General features: G+C 38.3%; 2 protein-coding genes across 2 annotated transcripts; both read left to right on the top strand.

Annotated features, from left to right (window-relative positions):
- The first annotated feature begins 16 nt into the window (after positions 1 to 16).
- On the top strand, positions 17 to 4,701 carry LOC133864440 (uncharacterized). Its single transcript, XM_062300777.1, has 5 exons — positions 17 to 402; positions 691 to 927; positions 2,673 to 2,756; positions 3,484 to 3,613; positions 3,692 to 4,701. Exons 1-5 carry the CDS (start codon positions 113 to 115, stop codon positions 4,511 to 4,513), a joined length of 1,563 nt encoding a protein of 520 aa, XP_062156761.1. The 5' UTR covers positions 17 to 112; the 3' UTR covers positions 4,514 to 4,701.
- A 7,280-nt stretch (positions 4,702 to 11,981) lies between these two features.
- On the top strand, positions 11,982 to 15,778 carry LOC133862789 (uncharacterized). Its single transcript, XM_062298661.1, has one exon. The coding sequence runs from the start codon at positions 12,558 to 12,560 to the stop codon at positions 15,405 to 15,407; it is 2,850 nt and encodes a 949-aa protein (XP_062154645.1). The 5' UTR covers positions 11,982 to 12,557; the 3' UTR covers positions 15,408 to 15,778.
- The last annotated feature ends 94 nt before the right edge of the window (positions 15,779 to 15,872 follow it).

Here is a 15,872-nt window from a genome sequence, read left to right as displayed (position 1 = left end):
CTCCCTCCAAGGTCCACTCGCAGTACGTATCCCATATTTCAGAACCCCTTCGCTGGGCTCCAAACTCGACCGTTAGAGATTCAAACCAGAGAGAGAGACTTCTTCTTTCCCAATGCCAACCCTGAGAGAGAGAGCTAAAACCCTGGAATCCCCTGCAAACCCTACCCATCAAACCGACAATGGCCAAGCCCAGACCACTGAGACCCAGGAGGTCTCGCTGTACGAGCAGTCCAGAGAGGAAAGAATCAAAGAAAACCGAGAGAGAATGATGAAACTCGGCATTTTCGACCTCTCTCTCAAGCTCAACTCCGTCATCTCCACCAAGCGCACCGCCAGGACTCGCAATACCGCTCCGCGGCCCTCTCCAACACCGCCGTCTGGACCGGCTCGCCGCTCTTCCCGGTAACTTTATCGTACCCTCTTCATGTTACTGGTTCTTCAATCGTTGCAGTTATTTGTTTAATCTGTTTAAATTTTCTGAGAAAATGGTAATTTTTATAAGAAATCATCGTTTTTAAAAAAAAAAGAAGTTTTACATTTTTATTTGAAATATATATAGTCTGTTTAGGTGCTAGTGATTATGAATGCTAAATGGGTCTCTGGTATTTTTGACCAGAATATGATTTTAAGTGGTCTTTGTTATTGCTTTTGACGAATTCGATTAATTTTACTTTTTAATGGTGGGTTTAGGTTGCAGAATGTGACGCCGATTAGCTATGTGGAAGTGGATATGGTGAAGAAGGGTAAGTCTTTGAAAGATGAAGATATTTCGCTGGAAGAGGGTTCGAAGCCGGAGTTTTACACAGAAGAGCATGATAAGCTGTTGGGCAACACTGAGAAGAGCTGGACATTATTTGTGGATGGTTATGGGAAGGATGGAAAGAGAATTTATGACCAATTTAGAGGAAAGACTTGCCACCAATGCAGGTCTGATGGTTTTCTCCGCTGTTGTATGACTTCCTCCCCCCTCCCTTTTGGATTACAAACTTGTCGTAGCTTTTAGGAATCTGAAAATTAGTGTATTATATGAGGGGAAAACCTTTGCCCACCAGAATGATATTAGTTAACTGGACAATACCAAACTTAGGACACTTTTTGAAGGCCTGAAAGTTATCCTTTTAGAGAAAAATATAAAAAGTAAGAGTGAGGATGTAAGAATGAGAGTTTATGGAAAGTAAGATCATTTATGATGAAGATCATTCAAAACTTATCCTTTTTGTTCATTAACATGTGAAGATTCTTTCAAAATTCATGCTTAATGAAATATGATTTTTTCCCAGTTACCGTTGGAATACTCATGTGTTAGTGGCATGATTAGCTAAGTAGCCAAGTCCCATAATGGATTGTAATAACAAGAGTGATGTCTTGACATAATATTGTTGGACCCAAACTTACTGGCCTTAAACTTTTGGGTTAAGGTAGTATTCTAACTTGTCATAGCAAGGTCTCACATAGAGGCGGTCCCCAAAGTGTTAACTCTTAACTCTCACAAATCCAAAATCCCAACAAATGGTATCGGAGGTGATGATTTGACAAGACAAATATTCAATGCGACTATGCTATGTGGATTTCTCCCATTATGGAGGTAGGTGACTCCAATGGTTGCTTCAACCTTAGTTGAGTAAACTCTAACTGCGAGTATTGGGTTTGGTGGTAATGTATGTCACTTAGATTGTTTAGAGAAGCTCCCATCCATGGGGGAGGCTAGCTGGTGGTGTGATCAAGTGAAAGACTCACAAACCAAAAGTCCCAACAGTTATATGTCCGTTAGTAATGTCCTTATGATACTAAAGGTTTGTCACATAAAAATACCCTAAGGTGTTCACTCTCAAATTTCAGAAACCAAAAATCCTAACAGTTATATGTCTGTTAGTAATGTCCTTATGATATTCAAGATATGAAAGAAAACTCATATCTACATTTTTTTTTTTTTTTAATTTATTCTGGAGGTGGGGGAGGGATTAAGGGAAGTCTACTTTATTTGCTTTTTCTAAAATGTCGCTTCCCTACAATATGAATTTGAGTTTCTGGTCTGGCTTCCAGTTGTGGTTTTGTTGGGAGGTGGACCATGAGGATGCTGGTGCAATTTGGTGATGTGGTAGTAGTATTTTGCTCTTTGGGCAGATTCGTCGTGGTTGAAGCATTATGGCCTGTTTAGCAGTGTGCAATTGGTGACATCCAAAGAGTTTTTTTCCCCATCCTTTTACCTTGTAAAATTACACACAAAACTTCTATATTTCTTGCAAAACAAAAGTTATCTGTCTTTTTTATGTTTATCAAATATATGCTTCAAAGCTGGTGGATTAATTTCACTTCGTGATTGAAGTGTCCTTTTTAGGGCTAAGGCAACATTAAAAGGTGGAATTTCAGTGGCATAGATCTCTTAGATTCTCTCCGCTTAACTAGAAGTACCATGCTAGTCCTTTCTTGTTTCAATGCTATCAGCTAATTAGACAAAACGAACATAAATGAAATGCACTTTCTAAGTTTTTCTTTTAAAAAAAAAATTTAGATATCACTTTCATAATTTCGGTGTTTCCCCCACATCCAGTTGTAAGATTTCCTCCTGCATTTAATTTTCTTGTTTTATATGGTTTATCAAATTTCTACCCTTGGCCTGAAATAATTAATGCAGTTTCACTTATTCATAAGATGAAAATGTTGTTTTACAGGCAGAAAACGCTTGGATATCGGACTCGCTGTAGTGAATGCAACATGGTCCAAGGACAGTTTTGTGGAGATTGTTTGTATATGAGGTATACTCTGTTCAGCTGTTATATGTCTGAAATGTACCGTCGAGTTGATGTTATGATTTTTCTTTTTTCTTTTTTGGTGAATATGTTATGATATTTATAAGAGCCTAATAAGTAATAATCAATGATTGCATAATACTTGGCACAATCTCGCTATGGCACCTTCCACATATTCGTACTTCCACTTTGAACTGCTTGATTGTCTTTGAGCCTTGAGTAGTCGAGTTAGTTCTGCTGATTTTATCAGTTTCTGGGACTATTTACTAGGTTTTTATTATGCACCTATCTATAATTTTAAATTAACACACCCCCTTTTTTTTTGTGCATTTTAGATTCTTTATATGCCCTGAAATATAATATGCCGATTCAGCTATGCTTGTTTTAAGAAATAATATAGGTTGGTTTAATTTCGAGGTTTAAAACAAAACACCCCAAGCTTTGCCTTAGATGTTCAATTGAAGTCGGTACTGTAACCCTGGGGAGTGAGCATGTGGACTGGGTAACAAGCTTGATAAAGGATATAAATAAACTGGTTAAGTCAAGTCAAGTCCTACTACATCCTACTCAGAAGCACGGCTAGGTTTGTTGTTGTCATACACACACAGGTTGATTGGAGAGCTATTACTTCCTGCTTTCTATTATTTCCATGTTAAACAATCACCAAGAAATGTGATGAAAACTACATGGAGGTTATTTAAGTCTACGGGGGGGTTCTCTTATCTTTCTGCAGATATGGGGAGCACGTACTTGAAGCCATACAGAACCCTAATTGGATTTGCCCTGTCTGTCGTGGAATCTGCAACTGCAGTTTGTGCCGGCAAGGAAAAGGATGGCCTCCCACTGGTACTCTTTATAGAAAGGTTATTCTTTCAACCATCTCTCTCTCTCTCTCTTCAAAATATGATTTGGAACTAAGCTCAATTTTGGCCACACTCCAGATATCAAAACTGGGCTTCAAATCGGTTGCGCACTATCTCATTCAAACTCGACGCTTACATGCGAATTTAGATAAAAATGTAGATGCTAGCAACCAAGTTTCTGCAAAGAGGTCACTGCCATTCTCAGATATTGAAGCACAGCCCAAGGGATCTCTTGAGGTTGACAGTATTCACCTTCAATCATTAAAACCTCAAGCTGAAGTCAAAAGTGAGGATGCATTCAAGAGTGAAAAAGAGAACAAAATGCAAAGTAGCCCAAATCCAGGTTCTAACAATAAAATTTTTGCAAGGAGGTCATTATCCTTTTCAGATATAGGAGCACAGTCTGGAAATTTGAATCCTCCAGAGGTTGATGATCTCCATGGGTTATCAAATTCGCGTTCTGAAGACAAGACAGATGACCAGTTCAAAGGTGAAAAGGAGAAGGAACTCCATTCTATGGATCAAGAACATGGTCATAGCAGTAATGTGATGGAAAGTCACCTAAAGGTTAACAAGCGTGCACTTCCCAATTACCAAAGCCCAGATGGTATTGCTGGAAGGTTAAGGCAGAGGTGTAGAAAAGGCAACAGCCTCGATGATGAAAGGTCACAAGGGGTGAATGAGAAAATTTCAGATGTCAAGGAGGCTGTAAAGAATATTTCATCAGAAAACAATGTAGAGAATAAGAAGGAAATGCATTCTAAAGAAATAGACAAGCAAGGTGCAGATAATGTTGCATCAGAGAGAAGTTCAAATCTTAAAAAAAAGCCAGCTCCTGCTGCTGAACCAAGCCTAGACAGTATTGCTGGAAGATTGAGGTCTAGAGGTAAAACAGCATGAAGATAAGAGAGTGCTCCTCTTTTGCCCTTCTGTACTGAACCCGTCTCTCTAAATTTTCCTCCCTTTTTGCCAGAGTATTGAGTTTACAAAACTCGTGACATGTTGCATAAAATTGTACGAAACAGTGTTTTGGTAGGTTTCAGTCCGAACTCCGTTTTGCAACATTTCAAAGTCTTTACTAATTCTCCCGAAAAAAAAAAAAAAAAAAAAAAAAAACACTTTCCAAGTTACATACTTGTTCAGTATTATCAGCTTGAGATTAGTATATACTCTGAATATAAATATCAATTTAATAGATTAAGTCAAAGAAAATTCTTCTGACCTAATTTGAGGGAAAACTTTTTCTTTTCTTCCTATCTAATTTGAAGAAAAACTTTATATCCGTCTAACTTAGCCCATCCTTTACATTAGGCAACATGATCTAATACCCTACACACCCCCCCCCCCCCCCCCCCCCCAAAAAAAAAAATAGTACCATTCAGACCAAAATATAAAAATAAAAATAAAAGCACTCAAAAATGGAGCCCAGAATTGAGCCCTAGACTGTCTTACAAGTTACAAGTACAAGCCCAACCTGGGCCTTTCGCTAGCCTAGAATTGAAGGATCATAGAGATAATGTAGATTCAATTTCAAACTCTTAAAAAAAAATAGTTTCTAAATTTTGGTTTTAAATGATATGTTACAATCTTATGAAATGGTTTCATTGTGTTTGATGTGGCGTGTATGGAGGGAACGGAACAGAATACACACTGTTTTAAATATTGTGAGACTGATTTGATGAACTTGAAGAAGTTAGTTTTGCAAACGTTGTTCAAGTGGAGAAAGAAACTACGGTCTATGTTTGAGTGTTCTTATTCTGAATTCCTAGATAGGTGTTTTCTTTTTTCTTTAAATTAGGAGTCTTATGTATACATCCTGTGTACTGTAGGTTGCGCCCCTCTGCGCTTTTTGAAATGTATTTTACTTATAAAAAAAGAATATATATATTAATTAGTCATTTTTTGTTTTCAAGTTTAAAAGAAGAGAAATGTTACGAATCACATTTTTATTCCGCTTTTATCTTGTTTTGCTAATGTGGCATTGCAATTAGTCATATTAGAAGGAAAAAAATGAGTAATATTATATACTACACTCTCATCCTACTCCCATTGTTTTTTTTAAACAAATACTAATTCAAGAGTTGATGAGTACTAACATATAAGTCCGGTGAGAATGTGAGATAAGAAGTGGGATGTGGATATACTATATAACATTTTTTTTTAAAAAAAAAAAAACAATCCAAAAAACTACCAATCAGGAAAGCAGGATAACAGTTAGATATAAGTGTAGTGTATAACATTATTCTTAAGAAAATTTCAATATTACATGTTTCCCGTCAATAAAAAATACTACAAATTATTTCGAACATGTGATACAATGGTCATGACACAAAATTAACTGCAAGCTAGGCCTATTTGGCACAATAAATGTTAATTGACAAAATTTTCTTTCAAATTAGCTTAAAGAAAGTTCCTTACGATTCAATTTATTAAATTAGAATCTATCCTTAAAGATTGCTGTTGTTGAGGATGGGATAATTGGAGCTTTGGATCCTCAATTTCGTCCTCAATTGGAAAACGAATATGACCCCCAAGGCAAAATTCATATGAACAACAAGGACCTCCGGTTGTGTATGTGTTGGATTGTTGGTTGAGGGTACACCACTTTCTTACCAAGAAAATACAAAAAGTCAAACTTCTGGTGGACAATGACCTAACCCAAAAAATCTTTTTATAGTGGACCTTGGAAAGAATTGAGAGCATCTTAGAGAGTGAGCTCACCAAAGAAAACCTCCAAAAAGAAAAGGCATTTGAGCACAAAAAGAGATCAACATTCAACCCAACCCCCCCTTACTCATGAACCCTCTAATCTCCCCCCCCCCCCCAACCTTACCTTTAACAAAGCTGGTACCTTTGTGCTTTGAGGCACATAAATTAGTTTACAAACACACAGACGGACACCTTATACTTTGAATCTTGATCATTGCCCTCCCTCCCCTCCCCCTCTTGTTTTTTAACCTTCTTTTCGTGGGAGCCATCTGATGGAAACCGTGGTGCCTCGTGATCCGATCAAAGGGTAAGTTGGTCCTTCAGGAAAGAGAAAAAAAAAAAAAGCATCGTTGACTAATCGAGTAGTCCTTCGATATTATAGTCCACCATCGTGAATTGACCAGGGGTAGTTTTGGTCTTCACGAAAACTAGTTGACAAAGCATGATTATATATGTTGCGTTGGCTTCAGATAAATACAACTATGGTCTATAGCAACCATGCACGTGCTCCACGATGACCACTTCAATTATCTTTCGACTTCTCTTAATTATATAATTGCATAATTTTATTATTATTATTTTTATATCATTTTATGTTTTTTATTTTTATAACTATTGATTTACCGTATTATTAAAGCAAACGTTGGACCGAATATTGTTTTCGTCATTCATCACTCATTTCAATTAAATATTTAAAGTGTTACAAAAGAGAGTTTGAACCACACGTGAAAGAGAGTAGGAGAATATTAATTTTAATATTTCTTATTCGCTTAAACTTTTAAAATAAATGGTAATTTTAAAATGTCATAATTAAGGATAATTAAGAAATAATAAGCCTATAAATGAAGAGGAGGATGAGGCTTCACCAATTACTCTCAATTTTTCTCTTATAATTAAACTACACTTCGTCGTTTTAATTTTTTTTTTTTCTTCTTCTTTTGTCGAATTAAGCGTCAGAACTGGAAATGCCGATACCTCGGATGAACTCCTTTAACTGCTTTGCCTTTCTTGTAGGTTTTTTACTCCAAGTGCTTGGCGTGCTGTTAGTATATATTTCTATTTCAACAGTTATAGTGATGTTCTAAATGAATGATGGAGGGCAAATAATAGGATTTGCAATACTTTGTGTAAAACCTTTTAAGCCTGAAATGCCCTGGGTTCTTAAATTAAGACGAAACAAAAAGGAAAAATGAAAAAGAAAAAAAAGAAGAAGAAAAGAAATGCATCCGATTATCTCCCACTTCTTTTTTTATAGATATTATCTGCCACTTCTTTATTGTTTGTAATATCTTGCTTTTGGGATTGTTTTTTGGACTGTAGTCAATTTCATCATGGGAAATTAAAAGTAAACTGCAATGCAGCCAATTGGTCATTTTCATTTCGAGGCAGCTTCTAGGGTTTTGTGCATTGAGTCCGGCTAATGAGGTGAGGGAATCCAAAGGCAGCCTGTAGTGTGTGTTTGTTTCTTTCTTCTTTCTTCTTTCTCCTTCTTCTTCTTTATATATATATATATATATTCTAAATGATCAAAGGGAAAGTACTTTAACAAGACCCCCCCGGCCCTGAACAGCAATGTGTCTATAAAAGAGAATTCCAAACCATATAAAATTATAATAATTATTATCATAAAACTGTTAAATTATAATTTATCTTAAAAAGCTTAAACTAATAAAAAAAATATAAATTTAACCACTTAATCAATACTTTAACACTCTTCTTTACGGGTGGGCTCAAACTCTATTTTAATAGCTGAGCCAAACACGTAGAATATTTAATTGAAATAAGAAGTAACTGGTGGAGTCAAGGTTCGAACTCAAAACATTTGGCTCTGATACCATGTTAAATTACAACTTATCCTAAAAGCTTAAGCTAATAGGAAGAGGTAAATTTAATATAGTGTTCCCTCTTCTTTCAAAGCGTCTTTTAAGAGTGAGTAAGGCCCGTTGAACTTTTACATGGTATCATAGCAGGTTCTTTGGACGATGATAGACCTTTCCTTCTTATTGTTGAGCACGTGTTTGGCCAAAGTTGTTACATGTGAAGGGACGTGTTAAAGTGTCTCACATTGTAAAGAGATACATGATCTATTAACTTTATAAGTCATGTTATTCCATCTTCTTTCAAGACATCTTTTAAGAATGAGTAAGGCTCATTAAACTTTTACAAAAACTTATCTCGCGAAGTGATTATCATGAAACATAGTTAATACCAAAACTCAATATTCTTGCGTGTCTTCCCTCATTAAGGCTCGTTCCTTTGAAGCACAGAGTTAAAGTAAAATCTCTTTTTTGGCAGCTTTTTGTATATATATAATGGCCAATAAATATCTCAACTTTACCTTTGATAAAAGTTATTATGAACATATAAAGTGCTATGACCATCCAACCCGACTCTTTCCCATGCACATGCACTCTTCAATATGATTCTGAAACAAAACATTCTCCCTCTAATAATGATTGCACCAGATCGATCAACATCTTTTAGCTTTTCTTTTTAATAACGTTTTAAATGGGCACCTAATTAAGAATCAAGATACCAAATTCAGTTTGCAGAAAGGGAATGCTAATTTGACCACACTCTAGACTCTAGAGAAAGGAGATCGAGGAGCCCCCTCCCCACAAACATTCTTTAATAATGGGAATTAATGCCATAATTCTAACAGTAAATGGATGCTTGAATAAATAGGTCATATTAAGCACTTTTGTTGCTATAGAGTTCTTCTCTCCCCCCCTTTTTGGTGGGCATATTGCTATGAGTATGGAGTTGGCTGTTACTTAACTTCTTCTTGATGTATTAATCGAGCCATATCATTTTCTTCTCAACACGATCATTGATAGATAGAGGAACCATATATATCCAAGAGACTATTATGATCATTGGGATTTGGGGGCATATGCAATACAATGTAGAATAAAATATTAATGTGCACAATAAAAATGTGGCTCCGTTTATTAATGTGTTTTTAGAGGTATTGTTTTTTTTTTAAACAAAAAAATGTTATGACGTGATTTAAAGATGAAAATTATTTTTGTTTTTAAGAGTGTTTTGTGTTTGAGTTGTTTGTTAATATTTTTATTTTAAGAAGATAAAATAAAAAACAAAAATAAAATATTTAACAAATGAAGCCCTAAGAGAGAAATGTAATTTTTAATTTTTCATTTATTTGAGAACCGCCAAGGTGATAGTTGAGTTGGTAAAGCAGCAGGGGATAGGGTTCAACTCCCCCTATCCTTTCTTCCTAGTGGTCATGGGTTCGAACTCACTTGCAGTAGTAGTCCGCGAACCAAATGTTAATAAGAAGAGCTTTACCAACTTGCATTTTGGTGGGGCTGTTGTGATGGATTCACTTTCTAAAACAGTAGCTATAGCTCAAACCGAACATTTTACAGCGGGTAAGAATTTCGATGGTCATGCACAAGCAAAGTAATTACACTGGCTGTCCCTTCCCATGTTTTACTATAAATAAATAAATAAATAAAAATATAATAATAATAATAATAATAAAATAAAAAGAAAAAGAAAAAGAAAAAAAAGAAGAGATTTTGAAATAGCATCTCTAACGTACAAACGGAGTTAAATTCACCAATAAGTATGGACATCCTAACAAGTAACAACCTAGTCCACGTGGGACAATTCATAGAAACGATGGAGATTTTTTTTTTTCGTTTGAAGAAAGAAATGATGGAGAATTAATTAGATACAGATAAAACTCCCTTAATAAATTATTTTTTATCATTGATTAATCCTCTTATGAGAGTTGACCACGTTACTTATTTTCCTGAAAATAGACTCGAACCGTTATCCAAAATTGCTAAAGAAAAAGACAAGTTAAACAACTGATCTATCTTCAGGTACCTACAGCCTACGACGTTTAATATAAGTTTTTCTCTTTCTAATTTGTTGTCTTCTTTTTTCTTTTTGTTTTTTTCTAAACACAATCTTAGTCTTGAACAATATAGCCTAGAAGGCTATAAACAGTTAAACACCCATCACCTGCGGCCCTGCCACAAGGAAGAGCCAAAAGCTGATCTAAGAGCCAAAAAAAACTTTCTTGATTTAAGAAAAAAAAACTAGCAATATTGGTTTTCACAATTTTAATTTGCAAATATGGCTTGGGCTCTCTCTCTCTCTCTCTCTCTCTCTCTCTCTCTCTCTCTCTCTCTCTCTCTCTCTCTCGCCTGTATTGACTACAGCCTAGTAGACTGTTGTTCGCCGGGAAGGGGGGCTTGTACACCTCCCTTCCCGGGTGGTGTTTTTTGTTTCCTCATGGTGTGTTCCATGGGGATGGTTGTTGTTCTCCCAGTCGTTTAGGCTGTGGAGTTTGTGTTCTCCGAGTCTTTCGGGCTCTGGAGTTTTGTGTTTATTTGTCTTTGATTTTTTTTCTTTCTTCTCGTTTTCTCTGGCAGGAGGTTCTTCCCGAGGCGTCCGGCGGGGTGCTCTTGTTTTCGTTTTGTCTCGTCGGTGGAGGGTGTTAGTGCCTAATCTGTTTCTACTTTTGATGCTAGATCTACGCTTAACCATCAGCTTTCTAGAGACACGCGCCGCTCAGATGGGTTCACCGGCGTAGTCTTGTTCCGCTGCTGTTTGTTTCGGCCGTCGGGATCATCGGTGACCGGCACGTGATCGTCACGCGCCAGTGAAGTTTTCTCTTCGACTGGCGCGTGGAGGTCTCGTTTCGGCGTTTTTTCGCCGGGCAAAGGCGGTAGTCGGGCACTGGGGGGCTGATCTGATGGCTGGCGGTTTTGGGGGAGGCGCGTGCTGTACACGCGCCGGTCTCCAGCGAAGACAGTGTTCTCCTCCGACGTTTGGATTGAATTTTCTGCTAGATGTGTTTGTGTATTCTCTTGTTTCTATGTACAATTGCTTATGTGTGGCTCAGGTTTTACTAGAATTTTCTTTGTTAGGGGGCTGATTGTAATTTTAGTAAAATTTGAGATTCTACATATGTAATTGTTTTTAAGTTAGATCCTTCTGACTTAAGAGTGTGGGGGGTATGTCCCTCATTTCTCGTTGTAGCCTTTGGGCTTCTAGTTGTTATAATAGCACATGCTATTTGTTCTAAAAAAAAAAAAAAATAATTTGCAAATAGGAAACGTATAAATTCTTACATTTGACCAAAATAGAACTTACACTCACATAACAACCCACGAGAAGCAAGGTGGATAAATTTAATTCATAAGAAATGAGAAATTTAATGTTTTAAAATTCATATATATATATATATATATAGCAACGCTAGGTGGATAGAATATGTTAAATCTATAAAAATAATAGCACAGAAAAATTTCGCTCTTAATAAATAATAAAAATGGGGCAGTTTTAGTTTGGAGAAAATATCCAAACACGCGAACATGACAATAATAATGCAATATATTTAAATAAAGCATGTGATGGAACTTGGAAGGGAGTGAATTTGAAAGGATTCAGGGGGGTTTGGGATGAGGTTGCCTAATTGGACAGAACACAGCTTTTACACACAATGCGCAGCTGATTCTTTGACTTTTAGACGAGGGTGGACTGTGTAACAAGGAATGGCTCGAAGTGGGTCCCGGCCACAGCACAGCAGAAGCTTAATTATATAATTTCTTCTAAGAAAATGAAAAAACAAATTAATTAATAGGAGAAATAAGAATAGCGTCATTTTACAAATTGGGGGGCCTTGTGAAAGTCAATGTCCTTTCTCACTGTTTGTTAAGGGCAGGAATGGATAGTGGAAGATTGGAGAGAGAGAGAGAGAGAGAGAGGTCAATGAGAAAGAGAGAGCAGAGTGGGTTTATCAGTACCGGTATGTCTTGGATTTACTATTATCAAAGTAAATGAGAGAGAGCATTTGATGTGGAGGGTTTGAGTAATTGCTTGCTTTTAATTGTATTATAGAGAGAGAGAGAGAGAGAGAGAGAGAGAGAGAGAGGTCTTTGTTTGAGCTCTTTCAGGTATACTGGGTTCATCTTTTCTGGGAAGCCCTTTTCTTCTACATTCTTTTACAGCGTTGTTGTGAATCTTGGGGATCTGGGTTCTAGGATTTGAGCCTTAAAGTTTCGATCTTTCTTGGGTTTCCTTGCAATTTTGTGTTTTTCTTGGAATTGTGTTTCTATAGTGCGATTTTTTACCTGGGAAATGGTCCACTAAAAGCCTAATTTTTTTGTGGTTGGATTCTCATTTTTCTTCACATTTCTTTGGTGTTGGACTTATAGATCCTTTGAATTGCTGGGTTTCTTTCATCTGAATTGCTTTCATGCATCTTTCCATATGGAAAAACATTTCCCAATGCGCCGCTCTGATTCTGGACAAGAAGAGCAGCAGCAGAAGAAAAGATGGGTCTGATTCAGCTCTTGAAACCAAGAAAAGCTCATCGATTCTCCGCAAATTGCAAGAGAACAAGCTCAGGGAGGCTCTTGAGGAAGCTTCCGAAGATGGGTCTCTCTTCAAATCCAAAGACATGGAGGATTCAGAGTCGCTGGCCAACCAGGACGAGAGCTTGGGTCGGTCCCGCTCGCTCGCGAGGCTCCATGCGCAGCGTGAGTTCCTCCGAGCCACTGCCCTTGCCGCCGAGCGCTCTTACGAGTCCGAAGATGCCATTCCAGGCCTCAGCGAGTCCTTCTCGAAGTTCCTAACCATGTACCCCAAATACCAGTCTTTGGAGAAGATCGATCAGCTGAGGTCCGAGGAGTACTCGCACTTGTCCCCTAAGGTATGCCTTGATTACTGTGGGTTTGGTTTGTTTTCGTATGTTCAGACTCTTCACTATTGGGAGTCTTCCACGTTTAGCTTGTCTGAGATTACTGCAAATTTGAGCAATCATGCTTTATATGGAGGTGCTGAGAGAGGGACTGTTGAGCATGATATAAAGACTAGGATTATGGACTATTTGAACATCCCTGAGCATGAGTATGGCCTAGTTTTTACCGTGAGTAGAGGGTCTGCCTATAAATTGTTGGCTGAGTCATACCCTTTTCATACCAACAAAAAGTTGTTGACAATGTTTGATTACGAGAGCCAGTCTGTGAATTGGATGGCTCAGGGTGCTAGGGAGAAAGGTGCTAAAGTGCACAGTGCGTGGTTCAAATGGCCAACCCTGAAGTTGTGCTCCACTGATTTGAGAAAGCAGATTTCTAGCAAGAAGAGGAGGAAGAAGGATTCTGCAGTCGGTCTTTTCGTGTTTCCGGTTCAGTCTAGAGTTACTGGGGCTAAGTATTCGTACCAATGGATGGCACTAGCGCAGCAGAACAATTGGCATGTTTTGCTTGATGCTGGTTCATTGGGTCCCAAGGACATGGATTCACTTGGGTTGTCCCTATTCCGACCAGATTTCATTATCACATCATTTTACAGGGTATTCGGGTATGACCCGACTGGTTTTGGATGTCTTCTAATAAAAAAATCAGTGATGGGAAGCCTTCAAAGTCAGTCTGGGTGTACTGGGGTTGGAATGGTGAAGATTACCCCCGAATTTCCTTTGTATTTGAGTGATTCTATGGACGGTCTGGACAGGTTGGCTGGAATTGAAGATGATGAAGTTGCTGTGAATGGTGATAAAACCTCTGAAACTCGCCAGGGAACACAGTTGCCTGCTTTTTCTGGTGCATTTACATCTGCTCAGGTGAGGGATGTATTTGACACTGAGATGGATCATGATAGCTCTGAGAGGGATGGGACAAGCACCATATTTGAAGAAACTGAGAGTATTTCAGTTGGGGAGGTGATGAAGAGCCCGGTCTTCAGTGAAGATGAGTCATCAGACAACTCGTTCTGGATTGATTTGGGTCAGAGTCCGTTGGGGTCTGACAATGCAAGCCAACTGAACAAACAGAAGGTGGCCTCTCCCTTACCGCCCTTTTGGTTTACTAGCAGGAAAAACCACAAGCGGCTATCTCCAAAACCCTCTTCCAAGATATATGGCAGCCCAATATATGATGACAAGGAGGTTAACCATGGGCCTCATGGTGACCGCCATGTGCTATCGTTTGATGCTGCTGTCCTGTCAGTTTCCCAGGAACTGGAACGGGTCAAGGAGGTCCCTGAAGAAGAACAATTTGCTGCAGTAAACCCCACTTCAAAAAATAGTAGAAAGTGTTTAGATCGTCTTCATGTTCAGGAGATCGAAGAAGAGCCTACAACCAGCAAACCCCTTCCTAGTGGGTCTGTTTCCAATTCTGCAGTGAATGGATCCTGTGTCAACGGATCATCTTCTGCTTGTCAACATACCAGCCAAGAGAATGGTTCAACCTCTGAAATTTACGTGGAGATGAAAGAGAGCGCCATAAGAAGAGAAACTGAAGGTGAATATCGGTTGTTGGGGAGAAGGGAAGCAAATAAATATTCTGGTGGTAGATTTTTTGTTTCGGAAGACAATGAACCAGCAAGCAGGGAAAAGAGGGTATCCTTCAGCATGGAGGACAATCGTAAAGAGCGCGTGAGCCAAACATTGGAGACAGGAGAAATATCTGTGACTAGCCTGGATGAAGAGGAGCAAACTACTGATGGCGAGTATGATGACGGGCAAGACTGGGACAGGAGGGAATCTGAGATAATATGCCGGCATCTTGATCATGTTAATATGTTGGGTCTCAATAAAACCACCCTCAGGCTGCGGTTTTTGATCAATTGGCTTGTGACCTCATTGCTGCAACTAAGATTACCTGGTTCAGATGGGGATGACAGCAAGAATCTTGTTCACATCTATGGCCCAAAAATAAAATATGAAAGAGGTGCAGCGGTGGCTTTCAATGTGAGGGACAGAAACAGGGGTCTCATCAATCCAGAAGTTGTTCAGAAGCTGGCTGAAAGAGAAGGTATCTCTCTTGGCATCGGCTTTCTTAGTCACATAAGGATTCTAGATAGCCCCAGACAGCAACGAGGCACTTCGAATTTTGAAGATACAACGCTGTGCAGGCCGATGGAAAATGGCCGACACGATGGAGGAAAAAGTGGGTTCATAAGGGTTGAGGTTGTTACAGCTTCTCTAGGCTTTCTAACAAACTTTGAGGACGTTTACAAGTTATGGGCTTTTGTGGCGAAGTTTCTTAATCCAACATTCATCAGAGAGGGTGCCCTTCCAACGGTTGAAGAAGGTTCTGAGACATAAGACCATACATATCCACAGCTTTGTTCTATTTTGCATATAGTTGAATGCTTTTGGCATGGAAACTTCTTCCGAGGAATCTCCCGCAGTCAGAGTGTAAGATTCAGAAGCCTAAGGAGAGGGATGGGAAAGCCTCAGCAAGGACGGGAAGGTATTAATTTCTATGTGGCCAGATACCTGGGCTCTTCCTCAGGACTCGACAATGCATATGGCTGAATTTGTTAATTCATGTTTGTTATTGCTCGGAATTTTTCTTTTTCAAACTTTTGGGTTCCTGTAGAGTTGGCTTTAGAAATTTATATGTTCCCAGGAAGTCATGGTGAACTTGAAGCTGAGAGATATGATAATATGAACACAGTTTCATCATCACATAATAGTTTGTTTGCTTCTGTTAAAAAAATGTAGCTAATTTTGCCTACTGTAGTTTACAATTCTACTCAATGGCATGCTTATTTTACCCTCTCAGGG

The sequence above is a fragment of the Alnus glutinosa genome, chromosome 3 (genome assembly GCF_958979055.1).
Source record: "Alnus glutinosa chromosome 3, dhAlnGlut1.1, whole genome shotgun sequence".
In the NCBI taxonomy this organism is placed as follows: Eukaryota; Viridiplantae; Streptophyta; class Magnoliopsida; order Fagales; family Betulaceae; genus Alnus; species Alnus glutinosa.
The sequence above is the reverse complement of the archived record's forward strand: the minus strand, read 5'-3'. Positions and strand labels throughout refer to the sequence as shown.